The sequence below is a fragment of the Penicillium taxi genome, assembly GCF_028828555.1.
Source record: "Penicillium taxi strain IBT 34144 chromosome Unknown utg000004l_segment0_segment0, whole genome shotgun sequence".
In the NCBI taxonomy this organism is placed as follows: Eukaryota; Fungi; Ascomycota; class Eurotiomycetes; order Eurotiales; family Aspergillaceae; genus Penicillium; species Penicillium taxi.
Genome location: NW_026643206.1, coordinates 3,935,422 through 3,951,271, shown reverse-complemented (window position 1 = coordinate 3,951,271; position 15,850 = coordinate 3,935,422). Strand labels below are relative to the sequence as shown.

Here is a 15,850-nt window from a genome sequence, read left to right as displayed (position 1 = left end):
GAACAACCTGGAGCGGCTTGGCTTATATCTACAACTGATACCTAGGTATCTATATGTACTTGGTACTTCCCAGGTATGTATACCGCACCTAAATACCAAAATACCGAATGCTATATAAAGCGAACGGGGATCTAGGGGAACATTGAAAGTTTGGCAACAAATTCGGTACCTTTTTTAACACACAATAAAACCAAGCCTCATAAAACGCAATCAACATTAGGACCTTTGTCGAAGCCGAGTCAAGGTTCCAGCCCTAACGTCGCTGGCCCACCATTATTCAACTCAACAGAGTACGACGAGGCAACTCCAATCAGCGCAACCCTTTTGCAAGACCAGATCACGGACCATGAACAAGCCATTCGGTAAGATTCGAGCTCTTTGTCTCATGATTATATCCTTATCTCTGATTGTCGGTTGACTAGGTTATTACCGAAGCAGACAGCTATTGATATCGTTTCTGTACGTATATAATAGGTGTATGCATATTGGGTAAAAGTGAAATGTCATTCAAAAATGCTCAGGTGAAAGAAGATATAGTAGCTGCCATGTGTCAAAGGCCCGATTCCATTTATAGTTAGTCTATTTTAGTCAGCATTGGAATCCCACAATGGGATTCCTCCATTCTACAATCGATACACATACACACTTTGGTACGCATACTGCGTTCTCATTTGCCCACTAGAATCCACTATTCCTTGGTAGTCGACCTCCATTTGACAGTTATGAGCCCGGTTCGCCGACAATTTACCTTGAAAAGCATATTTTAAGGGTAAACGAGACTAAAGACTGTGTCCGCGATGTCCGGCGATATAAGACTGAAAGATGCCTCTCAATGGCAGCAGTGGTATAGGCGAGTCAAAGCCGTAGCCACTGGCGGAGATGTATGGGAATACTGCGATCCAGAGCTTAGGACTGAACGACCAGTCCTAGGATCAGAACCACGCGACTACCCGATCAAACCAATGCTTGAACTCGATATAGATCGTAAAGAGTATGATCGGTTACGACAGGACTGGAAGGACGATGTAGAGGATTACAAGTTCCGTCTTTTATTCTACTAAACCAAGAAGCGAGCAATTGAATCTGTGAATGAATATATCCTAAAGCACTTGGATACATATGTTCAGAGTCTCGTTTTACAATATGACGAACTATTTATGCGACTTAAATTCTTGTATGACCGCTATGGTATCTCGTCAACAAACAGAGCCAGGGTATTCTACCATTAGCATAACTTTGTGGTTACTCCACCTATAGCTGGCGCCGATATTGGCGCCTGGCTTGAAGAATGGGAGCATTCGCGCCTTGAAGCAGAGGTTGAGGGCGTCTCAGCTGCCAAGAATGATGATGCTGTGTGGCTCTTTTTAGAGCTGGTAAAGGATATACTGCTAAACTGGTGGCAGTCCTGGCATGGAAAGATTATAGTTGATCGCGAGCAGATCTCTATGCGTCGCCTTCTAGATCATTTCAAAACCACCTACCAGAATCAAAGACCAAAGCAGCCAGCCATCTTAAAGGGAGCGTTCACGACGTTCCAAGGACACCAGGAAACAGCTGGCCAAGCCAGTGCTCCTGCCCCTCATGCTCCTGGCCAACCTAGTGCCCCTGGTCAAGGGAAGAAAGCTCTGGCTAGAGCTCAATTCCTACAGGAGCAGAAAGCAAAACCATTTAAAGATAGGGCATGCCCATGTGGTTGTAGCTACCCTGTCGATAAGTGCTTCAACTTAAATGGTAAAGGCAGCAGAAAGCCAAATGCTGGCATAAAACAGAAGATAAAACAGGCCCTGGACGGGGATTTAGGCTGGAAACAGTGGATCGACACTAAACTGAAAGAATCCACTAACACCAGCAATACCCCAGCCGAGCCAGCCAGGCAATCTGCAGCCGTAAACCACACTGCCAACTACACTACAAAACCAGTGTTTTTCGCATCTCAAACTGCCTATACTACCGATTCAAGCGACAGCATAGAGCTCGTAGACACTCTGGACATAGTTTCAGATACTCTGGACACCATTCCAGATCTCTCTAGTGCATTTATAGACTCCATATTTCTGCAGAAATCAGCTTTCCTGACCCAGTCTGGTCAGGAGCTCCAGAAAGATAGCTGGGTGCTAGACACAGGCGCCAGTGCGCATGTCTGCAACAACTTAGGTGCATTCGTCAATTTCGAGCATGGAAGAGACACCCTTCAACTAGGATTAGGAGAGGTTGAAACCCTTGGTAAAGGACAATGCGAAGTCAAAGGGATCCATCCAGTAACCAAGGAATCGACATCAATCATCCTGTCAAATGTCCTCTATAGCCCTAAGTTTAGATTGAATCTACTCTCTTACTGCGCCCTGAACGACAAAGGAGGCGATTGGGTGCCTTCGAAAGACTATCTTATTGATAGGGACGGGACACCTGTCCTAGCCATTCAAAGGATTCATAACCTAAATTTATTGATCGTGGAGCCATCATTAGCTGAACAAGATTCAGATAAAGAGACAGACAAAGAGACACCCGACGAGATTTTTTCGGCGGAAAAGCATGCATACATGGGCAAGGATTCCAGAAAACCACTAGAATCTAAGGCATCGACAGAGCTCTGGCATCGTCGTCTAGGTCATTTACACCATGATGCTATACAGCAGCTTCCTAAGCTCGTTGACGGAGTCGTTTTGAGCGATCAACCAGACTCAACTGAACCAGTCACTGACCGTATAAATGGCCAAATACAGAGCCCATGCTCTATTTGTAGTCTTACTAGAGCTCCTAGACAGATATCTAGACGTCATCTAGGACATAGGTATAGTCGATTCGGACAGATCTCTCTAGACCTGATCCAAATGTTAATCGCGTATAATGAAGAGCGTTGGATTTGCCATTTTTACGTTGACGGAATCCACTTCCATTGGGTCTTCACCTGTCATATAAAGAACCAGATAAATGATGCGATTCGATACTTCATTGAACTCCTGAAAAACTGGTGGAATTTACCCATTCGAGCATTCCACTACGACAATGAGAAAGCTGCAGGCCTCACTGCAGAGCGGTTTCTGGCAGATCAAGGTATTATAGTGACGCATTCAATTCCAGGACATCCTGAGATGAATGGCCTAATTGAACGGGCAGGCGGCATCATAATTACACGCGCCAGGGCCCTCCTAGAGGAAGGAAAGCTCCCCATCAGCCTATGGCCAGAGGCGGTAAAGGCTGCGGTTTATATACTAAATCGTACGCCAACGAACGCAAATGGTTCCTGGATAGTGCCCTAGGAAGAGGCGCGTAAATACGCTAATTCAGACCTATAGGACAAACGAACGACACTGCCTAAGTCGAATCTCGCGAACATACGTCTATACGGCAGTCTAGCTTACTACAGAATCCAAAAGATTCCGAAATCAGACAAGATGCTGAGAAGGGCAGAGATTGGATTCCTTGTTGGATATATGGCATCTAATATCTAGAGAATCTGGTTTCCAGATTCAAGGGGTGGTTAAGTTAGGCCAGTCAGAGACGTCGTTTTCGACGAGAATAGGCGATATACAGCTGATTTTATACCACATAAGCTAGTGGAGATGCCTGTTTTTTCTGGTCCTGAGCCAGTTATCCTGACTAAAGAAGAGGCTAACGACGTCCTCCAGAGGGAGATTGGAGTCCTACAAACCCACCTACAGACCAATTTACAGGAGATGTTACCTGAAACATAAATAGTTGACCATTCATATCTATCTAATCAGGATACTAATAGTCCTGTCCTCTCTCTTGATGCTCGATCAGTTCAACAACCTAACGCATTTACTAGAAAAAGCAACCAGTCTGGTGTATCCAACAATGCCGAAAACCCATTTTTCGGCCGAAATCCTGGACCAAATACACCACGATACCCTACACCAATAGAACATGACTGGATTCCTGGGACATTCCCAGAAGACCTAATCGAGCCTGATATAACTGACGACACACCGAATTCACTAGATTCGCCAGACTCAGTGCCAAATCAAGGGGTGGGGGTGGCTCCTATAGAGCCAACTAAAGGGGATTCGCCCCTGTTTACTGCTTAAGATAGTGAACCACAATTCCGACAGATTGGTCTAGACTTAGACGAGTCGAACATTATCCCTGGTAAATGTATTCGCCATCCAACCAAGAGAGATAATGCCTACTTTACACAGCTTATGCTGCGGCCAGATAAGGATCCAGATGAGCTTAAGACACAATCTAAAGCTTATTACTATGCATTCTACACCAGAATGGTGCAGAAACCAGCGAGCCAGATGCACAGAGACGACCTTCCACCACCTCCGAACACATTCAAGGAGGTAAAAGGGCATGCGTTTAAAGATGCGTTTAATACTATAATGTAAAAGGAGATCGATAGTCTTACTAAAAAGCACACATTCTCAGTCGTCCCAAGGCCAAACGATAGATCAAAGCAGATTCTGCCCTTGAAATGGGTATATGCTTACAAGTTTGATGAGAATGGTTTACTCCTGAAGTATAAAGCTCGTATCTGCGTACACAGAGATATGGAGTGGATATCTACTAAAGAGAAACGTTCAGCTACACTAGCCATCAAAACTGTACGCATGCTATTCGCAATAATAGCTACATTTGATCTAGATGTACGTCAAAGAGATGCTGTCGCAGCTTTCCTGAACAGCTTCCTTAAAGATAAGGAGGTTTATACAGAGCTTCCCTCTGGCTTCAGGAGCACCAATGGCCAAGTTTAGCACCTCTATAAAGCACTATACGGATTACGCGTCTCACCAAAGCTCTGGCAGAAGGAGGCCTCTAGAGTCCTGTTAGGCCTAGGTCTTACACAGTTACTAGAGGATCCATGTGTCTTTATAGGCGACGGAGTCATAATATTCTTCTATGTTGATGACTTCCTGATTGCTAGCCATAAGACAAAAGCTCAATACGCAAGGCAGCTTGAATCGGAACTCGAAAAAGCATGGGAACTGACTGATCACGGCGACACAGAGTGGTTCCTGAACATACGCATTGTACGCGATCGTAAACAATGTAAGCTCTGGCTATGCCAGGACAGCTATATTGATAGTATGGCTGCCCGTTTCGGCCTAAATAACCGACCATCAGTGGCTACACCAATGCTAATTGAAGAACTCTTACCGTATGAAGGAACTGCGTCGCCTGATGCGATCAAACTCTACCAGGAAAAGATTGGTTCAATATAGTATGTAGCTACTATAACCAGGCCTGATATAGCCAAACCAGCTACTAAACTGGCCCAATTCCTGCAGAACCCAGGTCCGCAGCATTCTGCTGCGGCAGACAGGACAATCACTTATCTGTTCCACACCAAGAACAGAGCACTTAGATATGGTTTAGGACACCATTCTGACCATTCAGAACATTCTGATGACACCTCTGACCCTGATTTCAGCCGAAATAAGGATCAGATCAACGACGCAACCCACCAATCTATAGGCACATCGGCATTAACCATCGCTAGTGACGCATCTTATGGTGACCATAAAGACCGTAAGAGCTCTGCAGGCATGATATGCATGCTCTTCGGCGGCCCTATAGATTAGAAGGCGTCTAAACAAAAGACGGTGACGACGTCCACTACCGAAGCAGAATTGCTTGGTTTATCGGACGCAGCCAAAACACTGGTATGGTGGAAGAGAGTACTAGTCCATGTTGGACTAGAAATGGAATACAACAATATAACTCTCGACTGCGACAACCAGAGAACAGTTGATCTGCTCACTAAAGAGGGAGCATTTGAGACCAAGCTACGTCACATAGACATACACCGCAGCTGGCTACGCCAGGAGGTGCAGGAAGGACGTATTAAGATCAGATGGGTCCCAACAAAGCTTATGGTGGCAGATGGCTTCACGAAAATCTTGCCAAAACAGAGATTTGACGCCTGGATTCGTCTTCTCAATTTGGAAGATATAAGTGAACTGCTCTAATCTAGGGTCTTACCCCTAGATTCAGAGGATTTAGAGCATCAACTGCCTAAATCAGGATATAGACTGCGTTTTTAGAGGGAATTGAGGCGATACAACAGCCCAAATCGGCCCTGTGTTTAAGGCCAGTTTACACCTTGGAGGGGTGAAAACTGAAGGGGTGTGTCAAAGGCCCGATTCCATTTACAGTTAGTCTATTTTAGTCAGCATTGGAATCCCACAATGGGATTCCTCCATTCTACAATCGATACACATACACACTTTGGTACGCATACTGCGTTCTCATTTGCCCACTAGAATCCACTATTCCTTGGTAGTCGACCTCCATTTGACACCATGCCAAGATCACATGATCTTGGTATGTCAGCTGATATTCGTTCCAACACTGGGCATACTTTAAGAGGGGTAAAACGCGGTCAACTGATAAAATCAAAGTATCACAAGCTCGCATGGCAGTCCTGAGTTCCAATCTTCTGCCTTAAAAATCAAAGTCTCCATTTTTAACTTCCAAATTTAATTCGATCGCTCGACCTAGCCAATTGCCTTCAGATTGATTTTGTTCGTGTCAATAAGTTGAGTTAACACATTGCACGGTTTGGCTTTGGTCATTGCGTCTGCTGGGTTGGAGGTTCCATCAACCCACTTGATTGACGCGATTTGGCGGCGTTCATACGCCTATCGCAGGCATATTACGTCTATCATTAGGCGCTTTTCCTGTGTAGACCCGAGCCGCACGAGGCAATCGTACAATGATTTCGAATCGGTGCACAAAACGATTGGGAAGTTCGCCTTTAGCATTTGATCCAAAGTTGACTTGATCGCGAAAGCGATATCTGAACCGTGAACTATGGTGTAAAGTTCGGATGCCAAAACGCTCCTAGTGATTCGTTTATATTTGATCGAGCTCCAGTGAATGATATTAGCGTTGGCGAAGTTATTAATCTGGCCGGGTTCTATGGTCTTGGTGTTATCAATTTGAACGTTTCCCTTGTTGGCGAGCATAATGACATAGCCAATTTGTGACGAGAGGTCCTTGTTGTTAGCAAATGATGCGTCTGTAAAGATAAGAAGTTGGAGTGATTTTATGTCTAAATCGACGAACTTGAGTCCTCTGGCAGAATTTTCTCTTTACTAATTGAGCCGTTTGTTCAGTAACTTATAGTCATCTTTGTCCAGGTGGGTCGCTTAGGCAGCGAATGATAAGTCGAACACAGCTTCAGGTTGACATACTGAAGCTATATAGGCGCCTCTCGCGCGCTCGGCGATGTATTCATCTTTGGTGTTGGCAAGGGAGATCTTATCGCATTGGCCCTTCTGCGCAAGGGTGATGCTTCCATCTATTGCCAATTCGATGACTCCACCATTGAATTTCAGTGGATTTTCAATGGTTAGTTGTTCGCGTTCTTTCGCCGCGAAGTTTGCCTTTTGTAGCTCCTGTTTTTCTGCTTCTATAAATTCGTTATCTGCAAGGATAAGAGTATCATCTGTTTAAAGTCTAATGATACCGAATCCTTTCGAATCTGTTGTATATAGAAGACATGGGTCAAATGTCGACTGGTTCATTCTCAGGTTTATCGAATGGTGGGAGTGGTATATCCTAAACCAGTGGTTTCCGGCTTCGGGGATGCCATAGAGTGGCTTAATGACCTTTAGAATTGTGTTCTTCCTAAGCTGGTTAATTAATTCCTATAGGGGGCGTGCATAGAAATTACGGTTCAGTATTATTGTTGACTAAATATACGCCTAGGAGATATCGCGGAGGTATAATTGTGATTTAGCAGCAGCGCCTTGGTGACTTGCAGCGATGCAGAGGATCAGTCTTTGGCTGACGCGTTGAATTGTTGGCGATTGAGTCAAAACTAGGTCTTTTTCTTGGTCGTTATAGGCTTAAATGACCAGTCGTGACTTTTCGAATGCTTGTTCTATGCCTTTATTCTTGATATCGTCAACAAATCTTGAGTTGAATAGTCGTACACCAGGTGGAGCTTCTATGATAAGCTTAAAGACCCCTTTTTCAAGTAACCCATTGATTTCTTTTTATCTTGAGTCTCGGAATTAGGCATTGGTGCTACTCTTATCTTACAGAAAGATAGTGATAGGTATAGGGTGCTTATATAGGCGGCCTAGGCCACGCTTCTATGGTTATATAGGAGTAGGGGCAAGTTCACGGCCTAGGTTAGACCTTAGGTTTCGGCTAGAGCGATTAGTTGGCTCTAGGGGTTCTGGGGGGAGCTTAGTATCGATATCTGATCTGGTTTGTTCACTTTGGTCTATTCCTTGCGATTCTGGATCCAGATTTTGTGTTTCTGAATAGAAGGGTTTAACCACTATCGATCGGAATGCTGTTAGTCCACTTAGTAGTCTAACTATGCAGGTTTCGTTTTCGATTGATAGTAATATGTATAGTCTAGTCCAGCTACCTGTTTTTCCTAAATTTCCTTCTCTCTAGACAAGAACTAGTGAATTCAGCGGCAAATCATGGATTGCGGTCGTGTTTGGGCCGTTTCTCATGTTTAATGCATCAGCGATTTGGCGTTCTGCTAGGAGCTTCTGTATCTCGGCCATAGCCTTTCTGACTGCTGTAGCACGCTGTGTTACTGATGGAGAGGGTGGATCTAAGTCGATCATTCGGGGGTATGCACCAAAGACAAGTAGTGTAGGAACTAAACCTCCTGGTCCAGCTATGTCGTTGATTGCTTTAAAGGCCATTTGGAGAGCGATTTCTCGATCGATTCCAGGGATTTCAGTAATAATGATTTGATAGGCGCGGTGTAGGGGGCCGTGGTACCGTTCAACCATGCCAATCGAGTTATACGCCTTAATAGGCACACTTCTTGTGTTTGTGCCTATAGCTTTTGCATAAGTCTTGAATTCCTTGCTGATGAAGTTCTTTCCGGTGTCGTGGGTGATCCAGTCTGGAGGGCCTAAATAGGTGTCGATCCAGCATGATTGTAGCTTATCCCAGGTGTTTTTGGCGCTGATGTCGTCTAGCCATCGGCCTGATTAAAAGCGGGTTACTTCGTCAACGACGTGTAGGAGGGGCTGGTTAGCAATATACATGATGTCGACGATGATGTTATAGTTGAATCTGATATCCTCTAGGTCTTTAAGGGTGAACCTGAATCGACCTAGAGATTTCCTAAACTTCTAGCAGAATGCGCAAAATTTGGTGAGATGCTCTAAAGCTGCTGTATTAGGTTCATGTCTAGCGTTTTGAAGTAGCTTTTTGAGCCGATTAACTGATAGGTGGCTAAAGCGACGGTGTAGTCGTCTAAGCTTAGTATCGGTCAGGAAGCAAGGGTTTATGCTGAACGATGTGCTTAGGTATAAGGAGAGGGGTTCGTCCTATAGCATGAAGGGGTGTCTAAATCAGCGAATGATAGGTATTTCATTTTATTTGCCTAGTTTTAAAGTGATGACTATATTCCTGAGGTTGTTATAGTATACTCCAAGGTTGTCCATGTCCGCTAGGCATAACAGGAATAGAGTGTCTGTATTAACGATATGGAATTGAACGTTGCTAATAGGAGTAGAGATTTTTGCTGATCCGATTAAAGAGGTTGTTCCAATTCCGAATTAGACATTAACTTCGCCAGCTGTGGAGGGATCCAATTTGATGTTCTCAATCCTCTGAAGCGCTTAGAACTGACCAACTCCGGCTATAGATTTTCTTGAGGCGCCGGTATCGATCATGATTCCCATAAATGTTTGGGAATTGTATCGGCTGGTGGGTGTGGTGGTGTAGCTGAATAGGTCAATGTCTTGTAGCGGAGTGTCTCCTTGTATAGGCGATGGTTTCTCTGACAACCAGTGTAAGAGTGCTTTATTGGAGAGCTCTGAGCTTATTTCCGTACCCTATTCAGCATTAATTTGGCCAAATGAAGTGGAGAAGCTATCGATTAGATCATATTCGTCTTTATTAGAGTCTGTTTCGTTGGTCTAGAGGCTAATTGTTTGAGCGTCAGCCAAGAGAGCTTCGAAAGCTTCAACTTGTTCGGTTTCGTCATTTCCTTCGTAATAGAGCATGTATTGCCTATATCTCCTGTTGAAATCGCCGTTTTTCTCCTTATTCTGGTTGAATCCTTGAAGGAAATTTTGTTTTGATTGCTTTTGTTCTTCTTTGGTGTGTCTCCAGGATCGATATATTGGTTTTTGGCAGACATAGCATTTTCCCTATAGGTTTCTTTTGGTCTGATTCCTGGTGAGTCCTCTTCCTTGATTGCCGTCTCTATAGTATCGTCTATCGGTGTAGAATGTTTCTTCCGAGGCGAATGCTGCTTGCCTCTTAGGGTTTTCTTTCTCCCAGGTGGTGATTAATAACTATAGTTTATTGATCAATAGTACGAGATCTTCTAGTGGGTCAGCTAGTATGTTACTACATGTAGGGATTCCTCTATATACAATAATTAGCTTATTGATCAACATCATGTTGCTACGGAGTTCTGGATGAAGGCCGTGTCGTTTTTTGAGTAGGTCGTTGAGCATAGTTTAAAAGTTCTGGTAGATAGAGTTTAACTTATTATGGTTATCATTTATCACTCTTTATTGGTGACCTCACGTGGCTAAGTAGAGAAAGAAGAGTGTAGTTTGGCCATAACGGGTCACCTGTCGCTGCGATCGTAGAACGTAGCGTCAGATGGGGGCCGTTCGCGCTCCGTGGTAAGGAGGCAATGTGTCTGTATTATAGTAGATTCTATATACAGAGGGGAGGCGGGAGGGACAAAAACGAGACTTGACTGTGAAAGAGATGACGAACTACCTGTGTAGACAAGCAAATGACTCTCGTGAGGCAAGAACTGACTCTCGTGAGGCAGTCGTAGAGGGGGAGGTCCTCAGTAATGTCGGTGTAGACATCACGTGAGGCTGCAGGCACTGTGAGGCAACCCCAATAAAACTACTCTCTTTATTGGTGACCTCACGTGGCTAAGTGGAGAAAGAAGAGTGTAGTTTGGCCATAACGGGTCACCTGTCGCTGCGATCGTAGAACGTAGCGTCAGATGGGGGCCAAATGACCCGGGCCAAACTAGGATGGTGGAGGGGACGGTGGTGGACACAGGAGAGATAGCGGGGCCGGCGAGCCTGTCTGGAACTGGTGATTAAGCTTGAATAGAGCTGACGCATTTGTTGTAAAATACACTCTAAACGCCTCTGAGGTCCATCTCCCCAGCATCTGAATTTGGTCGTCGAGTATCCCGCTATCGTGTGCATGCTGAGCTGCCCCCTTTCGAAAGCTATGACCGGAATACCCGTCTGTCCGTATTCCAAGTGCTCGTAGCTTGGCAGATAAGGTTGAGAGGAAGTTGTGACGATTGAATGGTCGTCCGTGGAATGAGAATAATGGGGCATCGGGCCCTCTAGGGTCGAGGAGTAGCAGCCTCTGAAGGGCATTAACTGGACACGCGCCGTCTCCTGTCTTTGCAAGAATAATTTACACCCCTTCGTGGCGGCGGTCTATCTTGCTGCGCTTTAGCGTGAGTTGTGCGTGGTCTAATGAAGACGAGAATCTAACGTCGGAGCGCGTTAATTTTGTGGCTGAGAAGATAGAACGTATACTGAGCTCTCCAGTCTTGTAGGTAAATTCCCCGAGGCGGAGGAACCCAGCGAATGCTACTCGACACGCGGTGGCGAAGTTCAGATCGTCTAGAAGGTTCGCTGTCATCTCCGAGGGCTGTAACAGGAGTGTGGCGAGGATCGCGGATAATTTCGTGATAGTGTCACGCGAAATCGGTTTTCTAATCCGTACTTTTGTGATGGGGTTGAGTCTCCTCGCGCCATCTATAAGACGTCGAAAATGTTTGTTATCGAAAATTTTATCATCAAGGAAGTTATCGATATGGTAGGCTCGGAGGGCGGCTAGATCGCTGAGTGCGGTGTCAGGCTTAACGGCCTTTTGGCTGGCGTTACCGAGGAGTCGTGAGCTTAGCCATGAGGTTAATGAATGTCTTGAAACTGGCCATGCGGTTAAATTTTGTAGCGCGCAGTGTTTTTCGTAATTACGCTGAACAGAGAGGTAAACGGAACGTGTGTTAGCGCTAAGTCCGCTCCAGAGCAGTTTTAGGTGGCCGGCATTTAGCTGAGGAGCTCGTGAAGAGAACCACGTGGGCGGTTCAATACCGAGAGGTCCTGCCAATAGGGACAAATGTTAGTAATTTCATCAAGATTGTTACGTGAGAGCACATCTACTAATATATTATCCCTAGAAGGGAGCCAGTGTGGCACGATGTGGATGTCTCTCGCCGCCGCTAGGATAAGCAGACTCTTCAGAGGTGTGTTAGGTGGACCGTGAAGGAAGCCTTTCTTTAAACCTGTGTGCGCTGTGGAGCTATCCGTGTGGATAACAAGCGTATGGTGGAGCCAATGGTGGCTGAAGAGTAGGAAGCCTTATAGGATGGCGTCTACTTCGTTGGTATTGATGTGCACATGTGTGTCTGGAGCAAGGGCCAGCGAGGCAGCATTGCTTAAGTGAAGCTGGTGACAATGGGCCAGCCAGCAGTCTGATATAGACTCAGATGAGAAGAAGAAGAGCCCCTGGCCTGTGTTAGAGGCATCTGTGTAAAGATGCGTGATAGAGCGACGGCAGGGGTCAATCAGGAGTACGCCGTTAAAGAGAGATAAGGAGTCCTTCCACCATTCTAAATCGTCACGTACCTCATAGGGGATACGGCGGCGCGCGCTCCTCCTATATGGGAAAGCGGCTTGGAATGTGTATAGAGACTGTAGCCTTGTTCTCCCAATCCGGACAACTCTTGAACAGAAGGCTAATAAGCCTATTAGACGCTCCGTTTGCTTCAGGGAGAGACTCGTTGCATTCAGGGTGGCTGCGGCGTCCAATGTGGCGCGGCACAACTTTTCTGGTGGCAGACGAGCTTCCATTGCAACAGAGTCGATCTGGATGCCTAGGACTGTAACACAGGTTCCTTGCTGGTCCTTCTCTGTATTACAAGGGATGCGTAGGTAGTTGGTAACATTGTTATAAATCTCATCAAAAGGGCCCGTAGGGTCGGATGCTGAGGAAGGCTGAGTGATTGCGATGAAATCGTCTAGGTAATGACTGATGTGGAATGCAGGGAGGAGGCATTGAAGTATCCAATGAAGTGCCTCGGCAAACAGGTTAAAGAGAAATGGGGCCGTTGCAAGGCCAAAGGGTAGGCAACATTCAATGTAAGTGAAATCGTTCCACTGGAAGGCAAGGAGATGCTGGTTATCCTTGGCGACAGGAATAATTCGGAAGGCGTCCTTGATATCCCTCTTGATGATTGTACAGCCTGGACCAGCTTGTATGATTTGCTCGTAGATAGCATCGATTATTATGTATTCAATAGCTGACCAGGAGTCTGGTATGCCCTGATTAAGGCCGTGTCCAGGGGGCCAAGATAGGTCGTGGATGCGACGCCATTCCCCATTGCTCTTAGGGACTAACCCAAGAGGCGAAATGAAGGAGGGGCCATGCGTCAATCTAATGCGGCCGATGTTGAGATCCTCCATTATTTTGGAGGTTATCACGCCAGGTTCGTGTATATGATGGTTAGGGGAATAGCGAAACCGCTTCTTGCCCCTATAGCCAACCTGGGCACCGTATGTCAAAATGCCAGTGATAGTAGACCCGAGGTCGCCTAGATAGTAGCGTAGAAGATTGTTCCAGCCTTTTATATATAGTAGTGACGGAGAGGACTGTAGCCTTGGAAGCTCCGAGTTGAAAACAGGGAATTGAACAGCAGTGTTTGGTCTAGGTGGTTGCCTATATGGTGTAAAGCTTCGGGATAAGGGGTTAAGAAGAAAGCTACTAGTATCGCTAGTATAGTTCTCAAGGTCTATCACTTGCTATTTTTTCTTGCGACAGGAGGAGGCGCCATGCTCGCTGAGGCCGCATACCGTGCACTCGTGACGTCTCTTACAACCTTCCCAAGAGCACCCTGCTGCATTGAACTTATCGCAGACTTCTGTCTCGTTATTCGAGGATCTGGTATTTCTAGCCTGGCGAGGCCGGGTTAGGGGGTTTGTTGGTAATTGTGCGGGCAGTGTGAGATTATGACGGAGGTATTTCTCGCGGAATGGGCCTATGACCAGGTAGTTGTCTGTTGATAGCTCTCCTTTATCCAGCATATACTGGTGAAAATTAAGGGCAAGTGGGAGAACTGCCTCTGACCACTGATAAATCTGAGCGAGATCTAGGATCTGCCTCATAAATATAAGTAGGTTGGGAACTGCCCTAGGATGTTTTTCGCCGAAGAGGTATCCCATAATGGATAAGTAGGTAAGAAAACAAGTGGTCCATGTTTGAGGGTTGAGGCCCCAGTCCTTAAGCGATGCTGCTGCCTTCTTGAAGCCTACTATACCTCCTGACTCGGTCATCTTGAAAACTCTGTCATCCTGATCTAGCTCGGTGACTGACTTTTCTTTAAAGCGAATGAGTTCGGTCGCCTTCAGCTTTCTCTCAAACACGCGAGTAAGGAGGGCGGCGGAGACACCCGGAAATATATCGATGAGTGATTTTACTTCAGGGGGTGGCTCACGGTTTTCCTCGAGAGTATCATCATCCTGTAGTTCCACACGAGGTCTTCTGCGGCGGAGATCCGTCTCTGCTACGTCTAATTCAAGGCGCCTGGCTCTGTCCCTCTGTATCTGTTCTAACCAGGTTGCACGGTCTGCCGCATCCATGGTTTCCCAAATATGGGCCGGTGGCCAAGCAGAGTCGAGCTGGGCAGGAGTGACACTGCTGGACTGGCTAGAAGTCATGGCGACGAGTGACAGTCAGGGCTTTTTTGGTGCTGTTGCCTAGAGGGGGACGTGAAACACAAAAACGAGACTTGACTGTGAAAGAGATGACGAACTACCTGTGTAGACAAGCAAATGACTCTCGTGAGGCAAGAACTGACTCTCGTGAGGCAGTCGTAGAGGGGGAGGTCCTCAGTAATGTCGGTGTAGACATCACGTGAGGCTGCAGGCACTGTGAGGCAACCCCAATAAAACTACTCTCTTTATAGTGTGATATCGTTCTATTTGGTCAAGTTCTGGCGGTAGAACTCAGGACCTTTAAAGAATTGGCGTAAATGGTTACATGCTTCTTGAAAAGTTCGCGAAGGCAAATCACTACTATAGTAATGATCTTCGGCAATTCCAGTGAGCATCGTTAGCAGTGCTGCGTTGTATCCGTCTAGTGTTATCCCAACTCTTTTATAACGTGCGTCACGGTTGACCGAGCGTCCCGGTTGATCGAGCGACGCATTTGGAACTTAAAAAATCTAAGATTTTCAACATCAACTTTTAACACCAAAACATGAATTAATTATCTATTTAACGCGTGTAGGACACTGGGTATATATATGGCCTTTGGTTCCACAACCTGAACAGGTGACGAGTCGCCTAATAGTAGGTAAAGTAGGCAATGGAACATCTTCTATAGGTTGTCCAGGAGCATCCTCTAGGGATATATATTCAACTCTACCATTCTCCTGAGCAACCACGCTTTGCTGCAATTCCTCCAAACTCCGAAGACTCCCTTCATGGCCTCTGTGCTTCTTGCTAGCCGCTCTCTTTTTTATCTTTCTCTTCGCAGTATTCTCCAATCGCTGAATACGGTCTTCCATCATCATCATCCGAATCGCCATCTGAGTATGCGCATCTTGCGACCGATAAATTTGTCGTTTTAGAGGTGAAGTTAAAGCTCCTGAGGAAGATTCGAGTTCTTTCTTGATAGCAGAATTCGATTTTTGGACTTTTGAGTAGCTCCAAGGCCGATTTGAGTCACTGCTGCTTAAAGAAGTAGGGCGTTGAGGGTGGTCGTGAGGGGGGTCTTGAGGGGGGTCTTGAGGGGGGTCTTAAGGGTGGTTTTCGACCATGATATTCAGCTTTTCTAAAACATGATTAGCATCCAGGGGTACTAAACCAGCGCCCCTGAAGCTATTCACTATAGTAGATGC

The 15,850-nt window shown here is 45.9% G+C and overlaps 2 protein-coding genes across 2 annotated transcripts; both read right to left on the bottom strand.

Annotated features, from left to right (window-relative positions):
• Nucleotides 1-11,358: 11,358 nt before the first annotated feature.
• On the bottom strand, nt 11,359-11,887 carry N7495_006337 (uncharacterized protein; the record flags this gene model as incomplete). Its single annotated transcript, XM_057208988.1, has 2 exons — nt 11,359-11,791; nt 11,835-11,887. The coding sequence occupies 2 exons, from the start codon at nt 11,885-11,887 to the stop codon at nt 11,359-11,361; spliced, it is 486 nt and encodes a 161-aa protein (XP_057062762.1).
• A 424-nt stretch (nt 11,888-12,311) lies between these two features.
• N7495_006336 (uncharacterized protein) lies at nt 12,312-14,666 on the bottom strand (the record flags this gene model as incomplete). Its single annotated transcript, XM_057208987.1, has 2 exons — nt 12,312-13,543; nt 13,826-14,666. The coding sequence occupies 2 exons, from the start codon at nt 14,664-14,666 to the stop codon at nt 12,312-12,314; spliced, it is 2,073 nt and encodes a 690-aa protein (XP_057062761.1).
• Between the last annotated feature and the right edge of the window lie 1,184 nt (nt 14,667-15,850).